Below are 26,719 nucleotides of genomic sequence, written 5' to 3' on the forward strand. Positions count from 1 at the left end.
CAGCCATGACTCTAAACCTGCTGAAGTCCTCAACACATTGAGATCAAATCTGAGACAGAAGTTTGAGTGTTTGTATGAGGGAATATCAAAGCAGGGAAACCCAACACTCCTGAATGAGATCTACACAGAGCTCTACATCACAGAGTGTGAAAGTGGAGAGATCAGTAATGAGCATGAGGTGAGACAGATTGAGACACAGTCCAGGAGAGCAGAAACAGAGGACACACCGATCAAATGCAGTGACATCTTTAGACCTTTACCTGCACAAGACAAATCCATCAGAACTGTGCTGACAAAGGGAGTCGCTGGCATTGGAAAAACAGTCTCTGTGCAGAAGTTCATCCTGGACTGGGCTGAAGGGAAAGAGAATCAGGACGTCCAGCTCATATTTCCACTTGCTTTCAGAGAGCTCAACTTGATGAAGGACAAAACACTCAGTCTTTCAGATCTTCTTCATCTCTTTTTCCCTGAAACCAAAGAAATGGACATATCCAGTGATGAGTATAAAGTGTTGTTCATCTTTGATGGTCTGGATGAGTGTCGTCTGACTCTGGATTTTCAGAGCGATGTGAGGTTGTGTGATGTGACTGAATCAGCCTCAGTGGACGAGCTGCTGACGAACCTCATTGTGGGGAATCTGCTTCCCTCTGCTCTCATCTGGATCACCTCCAGACCAGCAGCAGCGGATCTCGTCCCCTCTGAGTGTGTCCATCGAGTGACAGAGGTACGAGGCTTCAGTGACACACAGAAGAAGAAATACTTCAGGAAGAGAATCAGTAAAAAGAGATTAGCTAAAAGAATCATCTCACACCTGAAGTCCTCAAGGAGCCTCTTTATTATGTGCCACATCCCAGTGTTCTGCTGGATCTCAGCCACTGTTCTAGAGAAGATGTTGAGTGAAGCAGAGAGAGGAGAGATTCCCAAGACTCTCACTCAAATGTACACACACTTCCTGATCATTCAGACCAACATCAAACATGAGAAGGACTATGAGAAGAAAGTGAAAGATGAAGACATGATTGTCAAACTGGGGAAACTGGCTTATCGGCAGCTTGTGAAAGGCAACCTGATCTTCTATGAGGAAGACCTGAGCGAGTGTGGCATTGATGAGACAGAAGCATCAGTTTACTCAGGATTGTGCACTCAGATCTTCAGAGAGGAGTTGGGCTTGTGTCAGGGGAAAGTCTTCTGCTTTGTTCATCTGAGCATTCAGGAACATCTAGCAGCTCTATATGTGCATCTCTCCTTTATCAACAATAACATCAATGTGTTTGACCAGATTACCAAACCAACTAATGGAGACACAGTTTCCCTATCTGATCTCCATCAGAGAGCTGTGGATGAGGCTTTAGACAGTAAAAATGGGCATCTGGACCTTTTCCTTCGTTTCCTTCTGGGTCTGTCAGTGAAGTCTAATCAGAGTCTCTTACAAGAACTAAAGACACAGACAGCAAACAGCTCTCACAACAATGAGGAAACAGTTGACTATATTAAAAAAAAGATCAGTGAGAATCCCTCTCCAGATAAATACATAAATCTGTTTCACTGTCTGAATGAACTGGGTGATCTTTCTCTAGTGAACGAAGCTGAACCTCATATGAGCTCTGGAGGATTACGTGCTGTGAAACTCTCCTCGTCTCAGTGGTCAGCTTTAGTGTTTGTGTTGTTGTCCTCAGAGCGGACACTGCAGGAGTTTAACCTGAAGAGCTTTATTGGAGTCAGAGATGATCAGTAAGTAACACTGAGTGCAATCATTACAGTCTAAAACATTATGAACAAAGAGAAACTCAGAGATCAGAGGTGTTTAAATCACAGGGCACAGATTGATTTCTGGGATATTGTACATAATTTGCGGGTGTTTCTCAAACCGTGGCTGTGTCCTAGTAAGGCTGCATATCTCGACTGCCACGTCATCAAGCGCCTCTGAAGGCCGTCTCAGTTTAAAGGATCTTTTGAAGACAGACTTCATTTTGTGTCTTTAATTCTGCTAATTTTGAAGGATGCATCAAGTGTATCCTTTGTGTTCTTCAATCTCCCACAATCCTTTGCACACATTCCAGTTCATGTAAAAGAACTGATGGAAAAACGAGTCGGCACTGAGTTTATCTGAGTTCATTATGAAATGTAAGACACAAATAATGTATTCGGAGATGAAGGCATACATGTTATCTTTTGTTTCTGTGTAAATTAATCACTGAACACTAAACTGACAATAATGTAAGACACTGGGAGACACAGACGGCTGTCATTCACTGTATTGCTTTAATAAAAAAGCCAGTTAATATAAAGATATTTAATACTAAAGTTTTTTCCAAAATGAGTTTTTAATAGTCATAGCAAGTGGACGTCCGCGGATCCTCCTGATGATGAAAATTACGTCACGCTGACGGCCAAAGTAAACTTGATAAAACAGTTAATGGCCTTGATGGCGTTCCTGGTGGCGTTTAGCTCTTCACAGTGGCATAGCGGACGGGCACACAGGGCATATTAAATTGTTGTTATTAGGCTACTTTAATTAACATTACAGTTCATCTGCCCCGCAATAATTTCAAACCGCATCACCACATAACTGACGTGCTGTGAGGATAAAATATTAGATTATATGATGAAGACGAGCAGCTCGCCCTCGAGGAGAAATGTGAGTCTGTAAAGAGAGGTAGAAATGATGGCGCACTCGCAGAAGCACTTCGTGCAAGGTGGAATTTATTTACAGAGTCAGAGAGGTTCATCCACAGTGTAGAATATATACAAGTGCCCACATAAAGGACAAAACAAAACAAATCCAAATTACCAAAGAAACAACAAAAGGGAAAAATAAACCAGAAAAATACTCGAAATGCTCCGAGGCCCTACCGTAGCACTCTCGCATCGACATGGTAAACAAGTACCGACTTCAGGTTTGGCTTTTGGTTTATTTAGTCCAAACCCCGCCCCTTTTTGGGCCACACCATTTTCAGGTACATATAACATTAGGCTTGTGCAGGGCCGGATTGGGACTCATTTTCAGCCCTGGAGTTTCATGCCTTAGACCGGCCCACTTTAGTTCCCGACTGACTATTAAAATAATGTAATTAAACCCTCAGTATATAAGGCCCAATCTTTCAAGGGCTATCTGGCACTTCACGCAATTGCGACTTTATTTCACGCAATTCTGACTTTGTATCTCGCAATTCTGACTTTATTTCTCAGAATTGCGATGTAAACTCGCAATTGTGAGATAAAAAGTCGCAATTATCATTTTTTTATTTTTATTTTGTGGCGGAAACAAGCTTCCATACCCCTACCCCTACCCCTCCAACCAAAAAAGAATCGAGACAACCCTACCCCTTCACGGGAACGCACAAAACGGAGGGGTAGGGGACAAGGGGTGAATTAGGATTGAGCCTAAGTCTGCAATAGTGCACTGTTCTGTACAGCCTTGTAATTCATCGTATTTTTCAAAAATATCATTTTCTATTCAGTGCAATATCAGTACACAGGGTTTTATAAAAACAGAGGTCCCAAAAGTGATCTAGGGGGTTCGGGGGCATATTATTTTTCCACTGTCATTGGCAAAGAACATCTGACTGTGTTAAATAGGAATCCATTGTAATAAAGTTATTCTCATTATTATGCAATAGGCTATTGCTCTACCTGCTCTCCTCTCTCATCTCCATCTCCTTCTCTCGTTCTTCTTCTCTCAGTCTCTAAATCTCCCCCTCCTGAAGATGAGCTTGGATTGATACAGTCTTTGTAAAGTGATTATTTATGTCGGTCGTTTAAAATTTCTATCGTAAAACAGCTGTTTATAGTTAGCCACTTGCACCTTATCTCGTGAAGCGTCGCGTTGGGATTCGCGCGCGGCCGCGGCTCGCGCTTCTGTGAACTTAAATCCCGCTTGCTTTGATCGGTCATCTCAAACATTTTGCCATTGCCGACGAGCGGTGTACGAGTGCTGAAGCAGCTCAGATGATGAGGTCGGTTATCGTCGCGATATGCGAATCATTGCAGCAGGTAATATTAGGCAATTATTTCACAACGTTAATTATACACTCAGGAAAAATTACCGAGGTCCGGATCTCGGAGACCTCAATGGTCGGTACGGCCCTGACTCGTAGGCTATTTGGCCGCTTGAGTTTCTAGAGATATTTTATTATTCTGGACTTTTCAGCGCCGCCTTTGCGCCTAGGCTATTATTCTCGTTTTGTATATCTTATTTTTTTGTTCGCACATCTCTAACAAAGTGACTATTTAAATTTTTTGTGGGGCTGCGATAAAATAATAATAAAAAAAAATAGTGGGGCTGCGCTATGACTGGAGCCATAAGGAAAGCATTCAACCCAGTGCCATGACAACACCGGCCCTCCTGGCCAATAAAACAGACCGGCCCACCGGGAATTTTCCCGGTGCTCCCGATTAGCCAATCCGGGCCTGGGCTTGTGTGAGATGCGCCTTGCCTCGCCTGAAATGTAGTCGAGACTAGGCGCTGCCGTGAGGGGAGAAGTGAAAAAAGCACAGGCAAGCCGGACAGATCTCTCTTCTCGCAGTGGATCTGACACCTGCAGATTCAAAGATGGATATCGCGGGATTCACGCTCGTGCACAGTGTTGCTAATAAACTGGATGTAATTTAAGTTCTGTTGCTTTTATATGAAAATAAATATAATGAACAAGACACCTAAAGTACTTAATTAATTCCATTCCAAATACATGTTTATCAATCATTTTTTCTTTTTCATTTTTTTATTTTTTAATAAAAATTACATTGCATAACCCATAGAGATCGTACTGTCAGATAATTTGGGAATATTCACACATAACCTATACAATGTCATGAGGTGGAAGGATGAACCCAATTGCAGACAATATGCAAACACACAAGGTTTATTTATAACAGAAAACAGGGAAAACAAAGCCCACGAGGGGGTAAAACAGAGGTAAGGATGGCTGACTAACAAGAAAGACAATAACTAGACTAAGAACTGGGATATTTTACATACAACTCTTCAGACAAAAACTCTTACTTGACAAGGAACTCTCAGCAATGGTACAGGCAGGTTACACATTGATTGACAATGAACTGACACAGGACAGAAAACATGAGGAGAATAAATAGGGAGCAAATGAAGAGGGCAACAGGTGATAACATTGAAACAATAATGACTAAACAAGGATAACAAGGGGGCGGGGTTAAGTAACGAGACACCACAAGCACATGGCCCAAACAAATGGCCATGTGCTTGTACACAAAACATGGGTCTGTCATGATCCTGCCTCAAGACTAAAGAAAGACGGGCTGGATGGCAGAATCATGACATACAAATAACACATGATATCAGAGTTTTAAAATCAAACTTTTTAAAAGAGAACAATTCATCACAGTTGTTTAAACCAATGAGCATTAAGCTGTGTCGTCAAGCAAGTCATTTCCCATGATCAGCGCAGTCGGTGGAGAGCAACTGCGCTCGACTGCAGAATCCGACACGTCCGCCTTGCGCTCGCGAGACTTTTTTGACATACGTCAGCATGACATCAGAGCAAGGCGGACTGCACTCGGACACATTTCTAACCGTCATGCATCTTGCGGTGATCGGTTCTGCGCAGATTTTGCTCATCTCAAACAAGCCTATTGAATACAAATACAAATACTTAATCTATTTGATAATCAACAATAATCCATTCCCAATTTTATATATATATATATATATATATATATATATATATATATATATATATATATATAAATATATATATATATATATATATATATAATATTGTTAATAATAAGCACTTAATCCATTCATGCATATTAAACTTAACACATAATCGTTTCATTTAAATACACACACGAACACCTATTCACACTAGACAATGGTTTCGTCAGCTTCCAGTTGCGATGCGCCGGCGCGACTCGGCCGTGACGTCATCAGCGGCTGCCGCTCGATCGTTCAGTTTGACCGGCGCAACTTTCCGCTGGAAGACTGACTCCACCCACACAGACACACAACACAGGGACAAAAACGACGAGACAGTGCAGTGTAAGTGTATGAAATGACCGGGAAACGGATATGGAAGGGAGAGTGGAGAAATGGGTGAATGTCCATGTGCTGTCAGCATCTCGTGTGCATCCGCTCCTATGATAGCGGCAGTGTGAGGGAGGAACGAGACGTGGATGAATGAGGTGTGTGTGTGTGTGTGTGTGTGTGTGTGTGTGTGTGTTTGTTTGTGTGTGTGTTGCTTCCCCAGCGGTGACAGCTAATGTGATTTTATCACAATCAGCTTACTTCTCATTTCAAAAACAGCGTGTTTAACACAAAATACTTCTTGATTCATGAAAATATACGCATTTGGCAGGACAAAAAAAAAAAACCTGAAATGTCAAAATAGTGTTGTAGTGTTAATGTAGAGTAATAGACCGGCCACAGCAACATTGACAAGATAAAGAAAAAACAAATCTGTGTTGGCTGAATGCGAGGCTTCTACAGTTAAAGATACTAAAACAACTCTCACATGTCCTTTATAAAGCAGTGTTTAATTAAAATAATATTTGAGGGTATTTAGGAAGGTATAATGTATTATTTACTTATGTTATGAATTATTATTATTGTTAGCATTAATAATTCACTTATTTTTTGTTTTCAAATAGTTTCACACAAAACTCAGCAGATGAAGTTCTTCAGAAGCTGCTGCCTGTGGTTACAGCAACTAGATCGGCTGGGTAAGTAACACAGAACAAGCATCACTGTTAAAACATTATAACATTTCTTACTTAAACATTATAAATTAATGGTTTAACAAAAAATATGACTGTCACACTTCAGCTTTTAAACCCTCCACTTATTTGACCTGATATGTGATCTACTTAACTGTTTTTTTATGATATTTGTGTGAGAAATTTTATCTTCAAATATATGCATTTTAATGTATGTATATAAACATTTATATTTAGACTTTTTATATTAATTTTAATTTAATTTAAATGTTAATACATTTATATTAAGGGAAAAAACAAATGTATTCTAGGGCTGCACGATTTGGGGAAAATGTCATATTGCGATTATTGAGGTCAATATTGCGATTGCGATATAATAAACAAATGGTTTCATGAGTCAGCTTGTTTGGTTCTCAAGGAAAATGATCACACAGATTAGTGATAATGCTGAAATGTGCTTTTCTCAACTCAAACTAGCAGCAACAACTAAATGCCCAGTGTTTTCAAATTAAAATAATATTTTTTACAAAATTAAATAATGACATCTTTGCATTACTGCAAACTTGTTATTGTGTCAATAGTACAATAGTATAAAATAAATAGAACAATAAAGAAGAATGCTGACCTAATGCTGTACACATTCATTGTGAGGCCCTGTCAGCTGGTATTATTATTAAAGGTTAAACATAACAACTCAAATTAAATATAATGTGTTTTTTACTAGGCTATAATGACAATGTTACAATATTTTAATGATATAAGTAAAAATATAATTAATATTAAATATAGTGCACATATTTAGCAAAATACTCTCTATATATATAATTTGTCTAGCCAACTAACGCGCTATCAAATGGCTTTCCTGAGGTAACGTTATGTGACATTTTGCTCTCCAGCTGTTTTATTGACCTCTTTCCGCGGTTGAAAAACACTGATTGATCGATATTATGAATGAGGCACAAACATTTCTATTGTTCATTCGTGTTTATTTACTATTAACTAGTAAAGAGAGATGTTCGGTTCACGACCACGATCTGTCACTTCACATTTACAAGTGCCAAAACGCTATTGTTTGAATTGAATAAAATTTACAGAATCTGAGAGCTGATGATTTGTTTCCTATCATAAGTATCCTGCTCTGTCTAGTCAGTGTCAGTGTCCTCTTTGCTCCGCCACGCTTCTTTGCGTGAGAACATGTGTGTGTGTGGTGTGAGAGCGTGTGAAAAGTGTTGATTGCACGTGTTTCACGCTGAATGAGTGAGAGTTGGCAGCCCTGCTCTCTCTGCTAAGTGTCGGTTATCTTATAGACAAAATATCGACATATAACAGAGGTAGAATTGTTTCTGGCCACCAGTTCAGTGTCCGTGTGCTCAGCATCATCTTCACCGGTTCTCCGCGCTGCACACCGGAGAGAGTCACGACGTGATCATACGCGCCACACGCGCCACTGCCTAAACTGAAACTGACTGGTCATCTTTTTATTAGCGGTGTAGAAAATGTGCAAACAGCTCTCAGAGAGAATGGGTTGTCATGTCCACACATGCATTTATTTATTTCATAAAATCACAGCATTTTGCATCATATAATCGCTTGACATCGTGATTGTGATATGATTAATCGTGCAGCACTAATGTATTCCATTTTATCAGTTTTATATAAACTTTCTCCCTCACGTAGAGACATAATCTCTTAGAATAACAGTTAAACTTACTGATATATTTAATTAATTGATTAAAAAAGAGATATTGCACAAATTATAAACAATTAAGAAAAACAAAGATTTCTGTTTTGATCTGAGAGAGTGAAGAGCGAGTCATTGTTCTCTACAGGTTGAGTTATTGTGGTGTCACAGATAAAGGTTGTGCTGCTCTGGCTTCAGCTCTGAGATCAAACCCCTCACACCTGAGAAAACTGGATCTGTCTCTGAATAAACTAGGAGACTCAGGAGTGAAGCTGCTCTCTGCTGGACTGGAGAATCCTCACTGTAAACTGGAGAAACTGTGGTAAGATCATACGTGACTCTCACATGAAACTGTCACTGTGAATTCATAAAGTATAATCAAAATGGAATAAAATGCAGGGAAATAACTATTATTACATTAACCTGTTAACCTTTGCCAGTGTGCCGGCGCACTGAAGCTTTTTTTTTATTTAGTTCAAATTTACTATCAGATTTAATGTTATACCTTGACAAACTATACATCATTAAAAATATATAAGACTCAAGTTTCAGTATTTGACCACTATTGTATTCTGAGAAACTTATAGTGCCATGACAGCGCTTGACAAAACAACATCCCTCAGGGATTTTAGCTCAAAAATGTGCAGATTTGGAGAAATATTGATAGATTCTCATAGGTTTACATCAGATTTCTATAGACATGAATAATATTGATTGAATTTATACCCAAACGCGTCGATGTAATCATTATGAGCGCTGGATACTCTGTACTGTGTTTTCAATCCATACCAGCAGCCTGAGGGTGCCATATGTGCACAGTATAGTCCATATATGGAACATGAAGAAGAGCCATAATCATGTGACATTCCAGGAAGTCCCTGACACATACAAAGCTAACAGAGATCGCTGTAACATGCAGATTGCAGATAAAGACGTTTTGAAGACAATAAACATGATTGCAATGATATTTGATTTACCTGTGTTCTTCGAGCCATGCCAGGTATTTTTATAATAATAGATTATATTTATAATGTAATGCTAATCGGTATAGACTTTATCATTGTGCAGAATACTATAAAATAATATATTTTCTGTCTGATTTTTTTATCTGAAGCCAAATTAGATCACAGAAGATTATTTAAAACACTCGACTTGCATTATAAAGTAAGTTTGGAGCACAAACATGGTTTTAATCTCATAAATTGTTGTGTATTGATGGTGTGCTAAGCTAACATGCTAGCTAGCTCTAGGTGCACCTGCCACCTAGCAGTTATCCTTTTATTATTGTTTTCTAAATAGAAATGCTTACTGAAATTTTTCTTTATTCAAGAAGGGCATTTGATACAGTTTCAAATGTGAAGTGAGAACTTTGATAAAAGAAATTAGGGATTGAAACTCTATGAATAGCCTGTGAATAGCCAGTCGTTAGTAATTATAATGCAGACAAAAGAAATGCATATTTAGAGCCATAACCAGGCTGGAGAGGTGTGAATGTGTGCAGGAGAGACTGACTCTGAATGGGGCTGGTTTGCACCACAAAACAATATAGACAATAGACTGAATAGATGATGACAAACATCAGTTGCATTTTAGAGTATAATCAAAATAGTCATATGACATGATCTTGAAAAACATTTAACTAAATACAGAGTTTTAGACTTATCATCTTCAGATTTTAAATATAACATGGTCAGACATGTGGCTTTAGCTGCAGTGCATTTCTAGATTGATACAATGCCAACTTCAATTTTATTTTCATGAAGATGTTTCATAAAAATACATTTCTAATAACTTTACAAAACTTTGAAGCTATTTATAATATTTTTTTTTCATTATGACAATAATTAATCCTACATTTACAATAAACTGCCAGATGTCAGCTTTCAAATGAGACCATACTTGTGCTTTTAGTGCAAAGGGTTCATGAACTGTATCTGTTTCAGTTTGGGTATGCTATTTCTGGGGATTTTTCAAAAGTGGCGTTGCAGCTTAACAGTTAACACACTCTGCTAAGGAAACATCAGATTTTTGCTCAGCTGCTAACTTCTCCTTTCCAACATTAAAAGGAGCCTCAAGAATCAGTGAAGCATCTGTCACTTTACTTACTTCACATGACTCTGACTCTTCAGTCTTGGATTCTGTGTTTAAAAACAAATCAGAGAGATTAACGACATCTTGAAACTTTTGAACTTGAGCCTGTGTCACTGCACATGCTGGAAAAGCAGAAGGGAACTGAACACCTAGGTCAGACTGCTCTTTAACCATAGGTTTATACATCACTACTAGACTAGGAAAAACGTTGCCCCCTGCAAGGTCATTTCCCAGAATAATATGTACTCCAGCAACAGGCAACTGCTTGCGAACACCCAACTTAACAATGCCAGAGACAAAATCCGATTTTAAGTCCACTTCATGTAGAGGCACCTGTACACAGCCCATTTCAATACCTCTTACTAACACATCAGTACCGGTATACGATTTTTCAGAGAAAGGCAAAACACTCTCTAGTATAAATGACTGACAAGAACCCGTATCTCGCAAGATTGACACCGGCGTAAACTGAATAGCAGAGATTGACACCTGCCCATTTAGTATAAATGGTTCATAACCAGACCCTTCAGCCTCTCGCAACCCTGGCAGCGTCTGCTTGAGCGCAACACTTTTTGTTTTCACATTCTTTTTATTCCATTCCCTACACTCCGAAATTAAATGTCCAGAATCTAGGCAGTAAAAACAAGCCCACCTGTCTCCCTGACGCGCCGAATTTCGACCAGTCATTTTTGGACGAGCATCGTTTTTCCGCGAACAAGAAAAACTTTGAGAAGGGGACTCTTCCCTTGCAAACTTCTTGGCGGATGAAGAAAAATTTGGAGTTGGTAACTCTTGCAAGAAAAACTTAAGATGCGTGAGCACAAATTCATCAGCGGATACAGCGGCCTCGGCAAGCGTGGTTATCTTTTGCTCATTTAAGTGCTGCACAACTTTTTCTGGAATACTCTTTTTAAAATCCTCTAGCAAAACCAATTCGCAAAGTTGTTCAAAAGTGTCAGTTTTACTAGACAGGCACCATTTTTCAAACAACGCTCTCATCTCTCTTCCAAACTCAACATACCTGGATCCCTGGATGTCTTCGCATGAGATCGAAACCTCTGGCGATACGCCTCAGGAACTAACTTGTATACGCGGAGCACTGTCGACTTTACCACATCATAATCAAGCGAATCCTCCAGACTTAACACTGAAATAACTTCTTGTGCCTTACCCACGAGACTACATTGAAGTAACAACGCCCACATATATTTCGGCCAATTGAGCTTACCAGCTATTCGCTCAAAGGCTACAAAATAAGCATCCACTTCAGCTTCTCTAAAAGGAGGCATGAGTTTAACATATTTGCTGATGTCAAACGCAGAAACAGTAGAAGCATGAACAGGGCTAACTGGCGACACTGGGGAAGCTATAGAGGGTGGTCGAGAACGAGGTACGGGCACCGGCTTTTTTAACGCTTCTAGATCTAATTTATGCAGTCTAATGATTTGAGACTCACATTCTTGTTTTTGTATTTCTAAGTCTAATTCTCTAAGTCTAATCTCCAACTTGGGATCATATCGCAGCTGCTCAGTATCTGAAAAAAACATAGGTGCCACATCCTGATATTTCTCCTTATCTGACCCCTCTGCCAAAATACCATCCTCTACTAGCTTGTCATACAACTCTTTTTTTATAACCTGTTTAGAAGCCTTTCTTGTCACCCGAATACAAAAAAAAATCTGCGATCGACAATAGATCTTTTTTTCTGCATCGTTCAAAAACTTCTGTGGTAGGAGAAAGAGTGAAAGCTGTCAAATCGAATTCGATTTCTCCTAGGTCTCTTTCCCCTCCCCTATTACAAAGACATCACAGACAACAAAAAGAGAGAAGAGAGTAAATTTCAACTTACCACTGTTTCCTTCACTTGAAAAGCTTTCAACTATACGTCGTACGGACGAGCCCCCAATTGTTACGTCTTCTCCTTAATCTAGGGGTAAATAGGGAACAACGAACAATAAAAATTGAGAGACTTTGAGGATCTCCAGCTCTCCAGTCCCAGATTCACAGGAAAAACAAACAAATCTCAATTTCGAATGGCGTGTCTGCCTTTCATTTGTGTAACTTCAGCAGGAGTTATTAAATAATAATATAAAGTAAAGAAACGCATCAGAAATAAATCCAAACAAAAATATTACCTCGGGAGGAGGGCCCAACTCAAAAGAAAACTGGGCTTGGAGAGCGGAACAACCTCAAACGCCGCGATTTCTCTCTCCTTCCTCAGCGCTCTCTCTGCTGCTTTGTATCAGACTCCTCAGGACACGCACCAATCAGTGTGCGGGCAGCACTCACAGGTAATCGAGCACAGGTGGAAGCCCTTAATCCTATTAATCAGACACACAACGAGAGAAAGAGAGAGAGAGAGAGAGAGAGAGAGAAAGAAACACATGCACACAACACTCTTGGTATGTAACACAATGAATACGTCCTTAGACGTAACAATCTATATATACAGTGAGGAAAATAAGTATTTGAACACCCTGCTATTTTGCAAGTTCTCCCACTTGGAAATCATGGAGGGGTCTGAAATTGTCATCGTAGGTGCATGTCCACTGTGAGAGACATAATCTAAAAAAAAAAATCCAGAAATCACAATATATGATTTTTTAACTATTTATTTGTATGATAAAGCTGCAAATAAGTATTTGAACACCTGTCTATCAGCTAGAATTCTGACCCTCAAAGACCTGTTAGTCTGCCTTTAAAATGTCCACCTCCACTCCATTTATTATCCTAAATTAGATGCACCTGTTTGAGGTCGTTAGCTGCATAAAGACACCTGTCCACCCCATACAATCAGTAAGAATCCAACTACTAACATGGCCAAGACCAAAGAGCTGTCCAAAGACACTAGAGACAAAATTGTACACCTCCACAAGGCTGGAAAGGGCTACGGGGAAATTGCCAAGCAGCTTGGTGAAAAAAGGTCCACTGTTGGAGCAATCATTAGAAAATGGAAGAAGCTAAACATGACCGTCAATCTCCCTCGGACTGGGGCTCCATGCAAGATCTCACCTCGTGGGGTCTCAATGATCCTAAGAAAGGTGAGAAATCAGCCCAGAACTACACGGGAGGAGCTGGTCAATGACCTGAAAAGAGCTGGGACCACTGTTTCCAAGGTTACTGTTGATAATACACTAAGACGTCATGGTTTAAAATCATGCATGGCACGGAAGGTTCCCCTGCTTAAACCAGCACATGTCAAGGCCCGTCTTAAGTTTGCCAATGACCATTTGGATGATCCAGAGGAGTCATGGGAGAAAGTCATGTGGTCAGATGAGACCAAAATAGAACTTTTTGGTCATGATTCCACTAAACGTGTTTGGAGGAAGAAGAATGATGAGTACCATCCCAAGAACACCATCCCTACTGTGAAGCATGGGGGTGGTAGCATCATGCTTTGGGGGTGTTTTTCTGCACATGGGACAGGGCGACTGCACTGTATTAAGGAGAGGATGACCGGGGCCATGTATTGCGAGATTTTGGGGAACAACCTCCTTCCCTCAGTTAGAGCATTGAAGATGGGTCGAGGCTGGGTCTTCCAACATGACAATGACCCGAAGCACACAGCCAGGATAACCAAGGAGTGGCTCTGTAAGAAGCATATCAAGGTTCTGGCGTGGCCTAGCCAGTCTCCAGACCTAAACCCAATAGAGAATCTTTGGAGGGAGCTCAAACTCCGTGTTTCTCAGCGACAGCCCAGAAACCTGACTGATCTAGAGAAGATCTGTGTGGAGGAGTGGGCCAAAATCCCTCCTGCAGTGTGTGCAAACCTGGTGAAAAACTACAGGAAACGTTTGACCTCTGTAATTGCAAACAAAGGCTACTGTACCAAATATTAACATTGATTTTCTCAGGTGTTCAAATACTTATTTGCAGCTGTATCATACAAATAAATAGTTAAAAAATCATACATTGTGATTTCTGGATTTTTTTTTTTAGATTATGTCTCTCACAGTGGACATGCACCTACGATGACAATTTCAGACCCCTCGATGATTTCTAAGTGGGAGAACTTGCAAAATAGCAGGGTGTTCAAATACTTATTTTCCTCACTGTATATATGTATATATATGTTACAAAATGAAGACAGACTTCACTGTTCACACACACACACACACACACACACACAGTTCCATTGCAGGCTATGAAGTCCCCTGTCGGATAGGTAGACATCGGTCAGATTGCAGGTCCCATCTTGGCATGTTTACTTTTTTTGTTGCATATTTGAAGTTATATTATGAAAACAGACCTTAAAAGAAAATTTTGTATGTCATTTTTGTTTCTTCAAAATGACCAGATGCAGCAAGTTAACTTAAGAGTTTTGAATTTGATCTTCAAGAAAGGTCCACTGCTGGATGGTAACGAGCAACATATGTTTGGTTGCATTTAAATTGAGCAATATTTCAAACACTGAATATCTCTCTACATCAATATCGTAGAAACAAAAGAAACAAAAAAAAGGACATGTCTATTGATTTTTTAAATATTTTTTATATTGTTTTATTCACAATTTAACCCCCTGAGGTCGGCAATCGCGCCGGCGCGATAGGCTCGCTTTTTTTTTTTATCAGTTCAAAAGAGATTCATTTTGCTCTGTTGACTTTGATATTACAAACAAGTTTCATACATCAATCGATTCTGTTAAGTGTTTATTATTTTTGTGTATACTCACAATAAAAACAAAGTGTTTTGCTTTTTGCCAAATAAAGAAAAATAAAACATGATGTGAGTTCTGCTTTCTCTCTGTCAGTGAAGTCCATTCTGAAACGCGTCTGAAAATGAACAATAACTCAGCGAATACTCAGTCAAACAGACATACAGACACACAGGCATGAAGCTTGAATTCTCTTCTTTTAAATGAAGTAATTTATATAAAAAACAAATATTCTCAGTTCATGTAATCTGTAAGAAAAGAGCGAGATGTCAGTCGTTCTCATCTCATCGAATTATTTTTAATGTGACCCCGCCCACGGAGAGCGCGCGCTATTCAAACGCAAATGACTGAGGCAATCCACGCAAACCTGTGAACGCCCCCATATCAGCTTGAGAAAACACAAGTTTAATCAGATCATTGTACTTGTTTACACCGTCTCGCAGCGCTGTGATGAATAATACTATCGTAATAATAATAATGGAAAATGTACCTCAGAAGTGCGGGTATTTCGAGGAGCAACGGATGCCGCTGAGCTGAGGAATACTGTAGTACGTTTTTTTTCCTTCTCAAGTGAATCGCGTTTCTGTGTGTGAATGAATGAACGGCAGATATGCGCGCTGTTTACCACAGCTCGCAAAAAGACAGTTTAAATTTGAATCGCGTTTGTGTGTGTGAATGAATGATGATGTTTTAGCAAACTGTATTGCTATACTGAGATGAGTAAAAATCGACTGAAATATTTTGAAATAAAATGTAGGCTATTTGTATAAGCAACGTATTAAACTGCAAATTAACATTTATATGCCCTAATATTTCATAAAAACAACGTTACAGTCAGGCGAAATATGAAAGACAACATTTTGTTGACTAGATTTGGGTACAGTTTTTACTGTAGAATATACTGCCACATCAAATAAGCTTTTGTTTAGCAATTTCTGCTCATATGATATATATATATATATATATATATATATATATATATATATATGTGACCAGTCACGGAAAGTAGGGACACAAGTCGGTTCTGGGGCATTTTGAGTTATTCACAGATTCTGAAAGTGTAGTCTCCAAGCTTTCCAACGATGTGTAACACAAGGAAATCTGATAATATTTGGAGAAGTTATGGCCATTTAAAGGTAGGCACTCAAAAAGGCACAAAGGGGAGAAAACAGCCTCTGAAGATCTCACCTCTCTCTCCTGCTGGGAGTGACAATAGGGCTCATTTACATCTCATTTAGATAAGCCATACCCCCTGTAAAGCTCCCCCCTGTAAAGCTGTAAAGCACAGGAGGGAGCAAAAAGGTCAGGAAAATGTGCCATCATAGAAAAAAAATATATGTTTGCAAACAGGTAATATATAAATAAATGTCTCTTAGCATCTACCGATAAAACTGTATAGGCAACTCTTGTGTACACTGAATAAAAAATAATATAAACTCTAGACAATGTTCAAATCAAAAACAGGATGTGCTATGTGATATGAGTAGGCTATGAATCCAAGTATGAATCAGAATCAGAATAGATTTTATTGCATTGTCAATGTGTTTTTTTAAATCAAGTGATCAAAGTGCTCGTTGCCGCTGCGATCAGTGGCGCGGATACAGTGTTTTCTCGTGTGGCTCGCGCACACACCACACTGTCTTCACTCGACGCGCGCTTCAATCCGTTGCGTTGCGGATACTCTCTATTCATTTTGTTGGAATCACAAAACATAATGCAAACGTTTGTGTGTCCCTGCTTGATATACAACCACTGATGAACATAATCGTTTTGATGAGAGAAAAAAACTATACGAGAAAAAAAAAACCTGTACGAGGGCAGATTTGAACTCAGACCCTCTGCTACGACTGGCGAAAGCTCTACCACTGGACCATTAAGATACACGTTCGTTAACTTGGCGGATCTATGTATTGGCACTGACAACATGTATTAGACTACATCTCATTAAACGACAAATTAAACCCCATGTAACTTACTATTTAAATCGATTGCTGGACATCGTAATGTTATTGGCGTCCATCTTCATTGAATTTTGAAATCAGATAGAGCCGGCCAGAGCGCTGCATAATAAGTAGCCACGCCGGCTTATTCAGTATGGAAATACACACCGACAATGACACGCCCCTACTGCGTGCTAGAATCTCTGAAAAACAAGCCGATTTCAAACTCAAAATGTACGCTTTTAAATATACCAATACTGCTATCTCAAACATGCAGAGGCTTCTTCGTGATCTCAACTAACAGATTCTGCAAAAAAACGCTTCTTTCTCATTTTGCTCGAAAGTTGTGCTGCCGACTTGTGTCCCTGTTTTCCGTGACGGGTCACATATATATATATGTACATGTACATGTGTATATATATATATATATATATATATATATATATATATACACATATATATATGTGACCCTGGAGCACAAAACCAGTCTTATGTGTAATTTTCTTTAAATTGAGATTTATACATAATCTGAAATCTGAATACATAATCTTTCCATTGATGTATGGTTTGTTAGGATAGGACAATATTTGGCCGAGATACAACTATTTGAAAATCTGGAATCTGAGGGTACAGAAAAATCAAAATATTGAGAAAATCGCCTTTAAAGTTGCCCATTTCTATTGGCGATAGTGCTGCATCCATTCACAAAAATAAATGTTTTATATATTTAAGGTGGGAAATTTACAAAATATCTTCATGGGACATGATCTTTACTTAATATCCTAATGATTTTTGGCATAAAAGAAAAATCTATAATTTTGACCCATACAATGTTTTGTTGGCTATTGCCACAAATATACCCGTGCAACATAAGACTGGTTTCGTGATCCAGAGTCACATATATATATATATATATATATATATATATATATATATATATATATATATATTGTATATAAAATATATGTATATATATTGTATATGTATATAAAATACTATTTTTGTCAAAAATAAAGTCATCAACTAAGATGTTAGCTGTTCCAATGTTGGCTATATTCAAACTAATGAATACATATGATAAAATGTAGGCCTATAATCATTTTTTACAAAGAAAGAGTACACTTGAAATATTGTTGAAATTGTAATTATTGTTGTAATTGTAACCTTTTTAATAAAATAGCAAAACATATTTACAAGATAGATGTAAGCAAAATCTTAAATGGTCAATATAAGTCTTCTTCTAAATATATATTTTGTCCTCAGTCAGTGTCACACCTGAATGAATGGCTCATTATGCAAGTCATTACGCATAATGGGTGGGACATTGTATTCTCAGGTGTAAACCACTCCTCCTTCACGCCCCCCTCGCATATTGGCTTTCCAAGCAAAACCTGTCTTACACAATTTAAATCATTGTGTTGTTTTATGTGAACGATAAAGCAAGACTATTTTCACATAATTTTGAAGCCAGAACTCGAAGTGACAACATCCATTAGTCAAAAGTCTTGTGGACACATATTTAGTATTTAGTAGAGTTTTGTGGTCTTATTTCAGCAACTTTCTTTTAATTTTTTTCAATAACCACGCATAAACATTATTCTCTTAAAAATACAAACATCTACATACATGTTGCTCACATATTATGGTAGCCCTGTTTGTGCTATATAGAGTGAATTTACACCTTTGCCATTAACATGTTTATAAATAACTGAAAAAAGCACAAATGTCAGGGCATGTCAGAACATCTCAAGGGCCCCAAAAACACCTTAGACCCCAGAGGGTTAACACATATTACACACACAACCCAAAAACAGCACACCAAACAGTAAAGACAATACCGCTAAATATATCGACAAGACATTAATAAAAGAGAATAAATAAATAAATACATAAATAAAATCTACACTACCACAGTCTGTGGGTTAACTTTTATTCAGTGTGGGTTTATCAATTTTATAGTCTCTATATAATTCAGTACTAAGGACCATGTGGATTGGAAATCTTGCAGTCTTAAATGCTGTTTACTTGTTAATTCTTCTTGTTAAGTCAATTATCTGCTCCAGCCATTGACCCAAAGTGAGTCCTGACTGGGAAATCCATGTAGTGAGTACACATTTTTTAGCAAAATAAGAAAACATTGTAAACACACATCTTTTTGTATAGGGAAACTTATTTTCCACATCATAATTCAACAAATATAACATAGGGCATAGCTCAAAAGTACAGTTACAAATATCTTGAACTACTTAATGAATCTTCTCCCAAAAAGAGTAAACAGCTTTACAATACCAAAATAAATGCATAAATGTTCCAAATTCAGATCCACATTTTCTACACATAGGAGAATTTGTATCATCAAATTTATTAAGCTTTACTGGAGTTATATAATATTTATACAGAAATGTATAATTAATTTCTTTAACGTTAATATTTGTAGTCAAAGGTGAGGTCAATTCAGTGCACAATATTAACCATTCTTTTTCACTGAACTTCCTTTTAAGCTCTAATTCCCAGTTTGTTTTCAAAGAAGAAAAAGAATTCTGGGAGTTTTCAGACAAAATTTTATACAAGTGAGATATCTTCTCCTTAACCGAAGTAGCAGAGATAATAAATTGTTCCAACTCAGTGGGATAGGATCTAAATTATCCCTTTTTATATAAAGATACAATGATGTGACGAACCTGCAAGTATTTAAAAAATCTGTTCTAGGAATTTGATATTCTGCACAAATAACAGTAAAGGATTTAACAGATTGTCAGATGTCTATTGACTTTATTAGAGTAGAAATTATGTTTGAATTAATAGGCAGCCAATACTATCAGTCGCATTATTAATATCTTGGTGTTCTTGATAATAAGATTAAATGGGATATGTGGACCGATCATATACTATAAGTATAAAGCCACAACAGAGAATTATCTTAAAGCAATAACTTTCCTGTAATGTCCACAACATAAAGCTTCTGATGTTTTATAGTGCTTTCATCAAAAGTGAAATGATATTCTGTATTATTTGTTGGTATGGAACTGTAGGTACAGAAGAAATCAGTAAGAAAAGTTGTAACAATGGCAAGTAAATTGTTAGGGACTGCGTCCTAAATTATGTTTGATAGCCATATGTTCCATAGTTGCACTTCCTCACTAACGTGTGCATGTGAGATACATGTTTATGGTGGAGTGGTGTGATGAGGTACAGCCTTGCAAAGTGAAGCGATGTGGTACCTTCACACTATTTTTCCAAGTTTTTTGTGAGTTTTTTTCTCACAAATTTGTGACTTTATATGTGTCTGCAGCGTCCTCTCCCTGTCTTCTTTGGGAAATGTGCAACTAGGTCCTTGCGTACATCCAATGGAAGGAGTGCACATCTCTTGGACGGTCTCTTCTGAGTATTCAGAGGGCTACTTGATGTCACTGTCTGTGTTTCTGGGCTCCCTTTGCCTGGAGATGGTCGTCCTCTCTTTGGAGTTTGATGTGTTGTGTTGACCAGGATGAGAGAGGATGCTAGCTGTGCCTGAAACTGTCTCCTGTTCATTGTCTCTTTGTTAGACATCTTGAGAGCTTTGCAGTCCCGCTTGTAGAGGAGCCAGGCATTGACCACAGCGAGGATGATGGTGTGCCAAAAGATGTACATGTACCAGCGACGGGATTTGATGGGGAACTTATATTTGGCTGTAAATGAGTCCAACAAATCCACACCTCCCATGTACTTGTTGTAGGCACCAACAATGTAAGGCCTCTCAACTTCAATGTAGGCTCTGTTGACTTTGTCCCGGCATTGAATCTTCTGCACAGGTTCAGGTCCAGCAAACGATGACACAAGTGTGACAGCTCTGTTGTCATACCATTTGACAGCACAGATGTTGTGATTCCCCTCCACTCTGACATCATAGCTTCCTCTCCCCTTTTTCTTCAAACTCTTCTCATCTTCAAGGTTACAGTTGGGTAAGCGCACCTGCCTGGCTGTTCCCACATAATGAATTCCCCGTTCAAGGAGCTTTACTAATAATGGAACACAGGTGAAGTAGTTGTCTGCATAGATTTTGTAGTTCTGACTTTCTGGAAGTGTGGAAGCAAGTTTCATCACAACATCACCTGACAATCCAAGTTCAGATTTGGCTCGTATTCCGTTGACACTGCCTTGGTAGACATTGAAGTCACACATCATGCCAGAGATTCCAGTTCTCACCCACACTTTGAATCCCCATGGGTTTGGCTTGCCTCGCATATATTGCTTGATGCTGCTGAACCTCCCCTTGAAAGGAATCATCATCTCATCCACAGAGTTGTGCTCTTCTGGTACCACCTGCAGGCATTTCTCTCTGAATGAGTCAAGCCATGGTCTGAGTTTCCATAGTTTGTCTTTCTTTTCCGTCTCAGATACTGTCAGGTTGTTTACAAAGTGTAATGATGTCAACAGGGATTGGAATCTGTTGCGTGGCATCACATCAGCAACAGGGGAGTACCGTGTCTCTGTCTCCCAATACATACGGGTTCCAGCCATTTGTACTAGGCCCATCTTCAGGTACATGCCAAACATTTTTTCAATTTCCTTTACAGTGGTGTTTAAAGATGTTCCATGTGTCTGAAAGCTGTACTCATTTGTGTTTTGTGTCAGAGCCTCAATCATGTCTTCGGACACAAACTTCTGGAAGTATTCCCGTGGTGTGTGGAGGGAAATGTCATCTCCTGTGATATCCATACCAGAAAAATCAGTGTTGGGACTGATGAAATCTTTTTTCAGCCTGCGATACCTGTCACGGGGCATGGTGTGTTTGTTTGTTTTTGGCTCAATGTCCACGTAATTATCAGCTGGAATGTCCATGGGTGGTTGGTTTTCTTTGTCCACTTGTTGACAGACATCTTCATCTGAGTCTTCGTCATTCTCATCCGTGTCATTGAGGTCCATCTCAAATTCACTGTCACCATTTTGGATGGATTCAATCACATCCTGCACACTGTATCGCGGCTCACTCCTTGCTGGTGGCATTCTGAAAATAAAACAACAATTAATTAACATGTATAAATATGCTTTTTATATTGTAGTACATAACCTGAAGTAATAGGTTTGTGGACCAAGTGCTCAGGGTAGAAATGTTTTCCAGGCAGACAATACTGTCTGTTTATTGTAAGTTTCTTTCTAACCTGTTGCTGTCTGCTAAATGCCCTAAATGTAAATGGCATAGCCTATGCTGTCTACTTATCATGCTAAATGGAACATTCATCCCAATCACCAGCCATTTAGTCAAACTGTCTGCTAAATGCCCTAAATGTAAATGGCATAGCCTATGCTGTCTACTTATCATGCTAAATGGAACATGCATCCCAATCACCAGCCATTTAGTCAAACAATACTGCCTTGACATAACAATACTGCTTGTTATGCTCTCTAATTATCATACTAAAAGGAAAACATGCATACCCCCACTTACATCCACACCCCACATTCATGAACATTTTCACCTTTCCCAGAACTAAATTGTCTGTTGATATCCTCTGGAATTTTAGGTCAGTCTGATCAAATGAACTACATTTTCAGAGATACAACTTTAAATCAGTCAAATGTGACCAGAACACAACAAAAAAGTAGAATGTACAGGTATACTGTCCATGTATAAGAAAATACTCTTTTAGGCAGTGGTGTAGTGGAGGGAATACAACCTGTTTGAGCCCACTGCAACAAGCCTGCTAGTTTGACTACCACACTCACCCAGTGTTGTATAATTGCAACAAGTATATAATAAGCTCTAAATTAAATTTGATGAATTTATTACACAATAACTACATATGTACATGCTCTAGACATTACAATAACAACCAAAAAAAATATAAAAGACATTTTACTTACTTGAATCTGATGAATCCAGTCTATTGAAACAAAGAGATGTTGTTCAAAGGAAGCCTTGAGGTGTTGTGTGAGTTCATGGCCATAAGGCGGGACTTATAAACAAATGTATGATCCAATAGCATTGTGAGACTGAACAATAGGACCCAATGACTATGTAAATGTGGTAAAAAAAAAATATATATATAACAGATTGTTTTTAAGGATGGTTAAATGTAACGTTGTAATTTTACAACAAAGGGTGTTATTAATGATCAATTTATAATTCTAAATGAAGTATAGCATTATTTACAAAGCAGTTATTTAGAAGTTGTCAGTGATTCTTAAGATCCCTTAAGTATAAGTAAATGTAATAAATTCAGGTAGTTATAAAGCATTTAGTAGTGGTCAATTAACTATTTTGTGAGCTCATCTAAAGTGAGGACTAGTTATGCCTTGTAAAGCATTTTTAAAGGAGATTTAAAGATTCAGTTATCTTCTAAACAGAAAAAGGAAACAAACACACACAGTGATACAGAACATAGAAATATTAACAGCCTTTAAATCTTTTTATAGCTTTTATAGCTCTATTTATATACTACTTATTAATGTCTATTAATGCTTTATAAATGAATTAACAGTTTACTAATGCTTAACTTATGATTAATAGTGTGGAGTTATTATAAAGTGTTACTGAAAGTTCCTGAACTAAGCCGCAGTCTCAGAGCCTCTGTAGGACAGCAAGCCATTCAAACAATAGAGAAGTGTGAACAACATGTGTTAATGGGCCACTGAATTTCCTGCTCCAGCCTACAGGAGCGCTGCTGAGTATGGACTTACACACACACACACACACACATGTAGGTCCCCACTTGGTCAAAAATGTAAAAAATTCACCAGAGCGTGTTTTAGCTGATTTTAACATGTTTTAAAGCATGACCAACAGGGGACTTGAAAAATGTCCCCACTTGGCTCGGCGGTCCCCTGTTGGTGAGTGTGTAATGACACCAAGGTCCCCACTTAGATAGGTAGACGAGTACAGAGAGACTCACTCACACACACACACACACACACACACACACACACACACACACACACACACACACACACACACACAGACACACACACTCACTCACTCACACACACACACACACTAGGGCTGGGACGATACACCTAGACTATGGGGAAAAGTTAAATCATACACTTATACAGACTGTACATTATGTATAAGATGAGTCATATTTACAAAAACAATTCATCACATCTTTCTGAGTTTTATTTCATAAGCATCATACAGTTCTACATTCTCTTGAATAAATAATTCAATAACAAATACATTTTTCGCCACCTAGTGCAAACAATGTAATCAATAAATGCGTTATTTTAAGTGCCAAGTTTTTATCAAAAGCTGATTTACTGAACACAGATTTGAATGTTGCGATATGATTTTGTCAAAGGTTTAATAAACAGAGGAATTGGAAGAAGATTGCTGTTCAGACTGTATATTCAATCCCCTAATCCTAACTGATGTACTTTAACAATGTGAACTAATGAGTACTTGTATATATATCATATTGACAGCATTATGTTATTTATTTTTTAAGTGTTATGTTTATCTTTGGATATAGGCTTAATGTGTGTCATTGTTTCTCTACAGGTTGAGGTATTGTGGTGTCACAGATGAAGGTTGTGCTGCTCTGGCTTCAGCTCTGAAATCAAATCCCTCACACCTGAGATATCTGAATCTGTTTGATAATAATCTAGGAGACTCAGGAGTGAAGCTGCTGAAGGATCTGAAGGATGATCCACATTATAAACTGGAGACACTAAGGTAAGAATAGTTTTTAATGATTTTTATCATCATATTTTCATTTAAAGTTTAAATGGCTGTTTTACTCACTAGAAATAATAGTAAATTGTACCAGGTTCAGTAACACCACGTGTGTGTGTGTGTGTGTGTGTGTGTGTGTGTGTGTGTGTGTGTGTGTGTGTGTGTGTGTGTGTGTGTGAATATTTCATCAATATTTCACCTATATCATCAGATAAAGAGTCTTAAATTCAGCTTCAGTTTCTGTAGGTTTCTGAACTTTAAACTGTGTTTAATATGAGTTTAATTCTGCTCATAGTGTTGTGACTGATTGTGAACATTATATTAATATTATATTAATATTATTTTCAGCTTTTCCACATTAACTGTCTCTATGTGTGTGATAATCTGAGATTTGGGTTGTTATTAACTGATATTAAATTTGTAGTGAGTGTAATGATCATTTCTGCTGGTTCTGTATCAGCTGTCCGTTGTGTGAAAGTGACCTTTCATGTGCTTTTGATTTTGTAAAGTGACTTTGAGCATCAGATAGAAGCTATATTATCATGTTTGAGAATGAATTAATATAGATTATCTAGTTAATTTTGTTATGAAAAGATGTGACAGATGTAATATCTCATACTGCATATGTGACTGTTTGTGTGTTTTATTTCAGGTTATAGATGACAGTCTGATCTTCTGATGATCATCTGATGGTGAATAAGGATCCACTACAGAGACTCACAGTCAACAGAATCAGCAGAGACTGAAGATACAGTGACTTCACTGTTATAAGTTAACCCTCTAGGCGCCGCGGTCGCGTTGACTCGACAAGATGCGGCACTGAATAAAACGGCCGATTTTGTCAAATAGGGTGTCAAATTTCATTCAACCTCCCCTCAACTAGATGACAGACATGTCATACTTCATCCCCGACTCAAAAAAAAGTCATGCTTCTATACAAAATCTTCGAGCTAGAGCGCATTGAATCAGTGCGAACAAAAGCGGAGCTAGTGTGCGAGTGAGCCATTTTATCAGAGCAATATTGTCAACGTCAGCGAGTATTTGCATTAGATTATTATTATTATTATTATTATTATTATCTAATGGCATCAATAAAGCTTACCCGCAATGAAGTGTTGGGTCTTCTATTCACGGACCCTGATTCAGGGAAATATCTGCCTTCAGAAGATGACGGTGATTCTGAAAGTGAAAGTATAGCCCTACACCAAGCACAAACGGTGAATCCTTTGCCCAATGTCAGTGGTGGGAACAATGTTTCCCGGGGTCAGAGTGTTCATCGCGAAGTTAGCAGGCGTGTTAGTGTTGTGGGAACGAGGCGGGAGATTTTTACCACGCTAGCCATGTATTGTCTTCTGACCGTTTGTCAGAAGCAGCGCTCTTACAGACATGCAGCTTATAGGAATTTCGTGCTCTGGCAACATGGCCGTTTAGGGGAGGGCAATAGAGTGGTCATAGCAAGCTGTGTTGTGTGGCGCATTAGGGACAAGTATCCAGACGCTAATGGACAATACACAGGCTTTAGAGTGCGCCGGCTTCCATGACTTATTAATATCAATAAAAGGAGTACAATTGAAAATACGTGTTATATTTCTTTCGTAGTTCAAGAAGATTTTACAATTGTTAACAGCTTTGAAAGTAGATTTTACAGTTATTTCTCAAACTACCCATTCACTTACATTACATAGGCAAACTAATAATAATAAAAGAAAAATATGCACATCGTAGAAGTTATCATAAATTTTATTCAAATAAAGAATGAACAAAACAAAACAAAAATTCTGTTTTAGTCTTCCATTACTAGAGCCATTGCTCCCCGGGAAATGTGTCTTGCCACAAGTTCAGCAGTGGGGGGTGGTGTGTCTGCTGTGCCAACCAGCCCAAGGCGCTCAGGGTCATCTTCTGAAAGAGTTCTTCTTCGAGGAAGGCCTGACCCACTCTCTAATCTTCTCCTAAGAATTGCCTTCTGAAGGTCGGGAATGTAGGCATACGTCTTGGCCTCTTTTGTAACATGC

General features: G+C 38.4%; 1 protein-coding gene across 3 annotated transcripts in view; it reads left to right on the plus strand.

Annotated features, from left to right (window-relative positions):
* Positions 1 to 25,550, plus strand: part of LOC311297702 (NACHT, LRR and PYD domains-containing protein 3-like) — a 41,093-nt gene extending 15,543 nt beyond the window's left edge. For all 3 annotated transcript variants that reach the window (XM_084420116.1, XM_084420117.1, XM_084420118.1), the window contains 5 exons: positions 4 to 1,731; positions 6,625 to 6,696; positions 8,520 to 8,693; positions 24,534 to 24,707; positions 25,360 to 25,550. In XM_084420116.1, coding sequence (XP_084276242.1) covers positions 4 to 1,731; positions 6,625 to 6,696; positions 8,520 to 8,693; positions 24,534 to 24,707; positions 25,360 to 25,366 — 2,155 coding nt within the window. In that variant the 3' untranslated portion in view covers positions 25,367 to 25,550. The remainder of the gene's footprint in view (positions 1 to 3; positions 1,732 to 6,624; positions 6,697 to 8,519; positions 8,694 to 24,533; positions 24,708 to 25,359) is intronic.
* The last annotated feature ends 1,169 nt before the right edge of the window (positions 25,551 to 26,719 follow it).

This window comes from Rutilus rutilus (assembly GCF_951802725.1).
Source record: "Rutilus rutilus genome assembly, chromosome: 9".
Lineage (NCBI taxonomy): Eukaryota > Metazoa > Chordata > Actinopteri > Cypriniformes > Leuciscidae > Rutilus > Rutilus rutilus.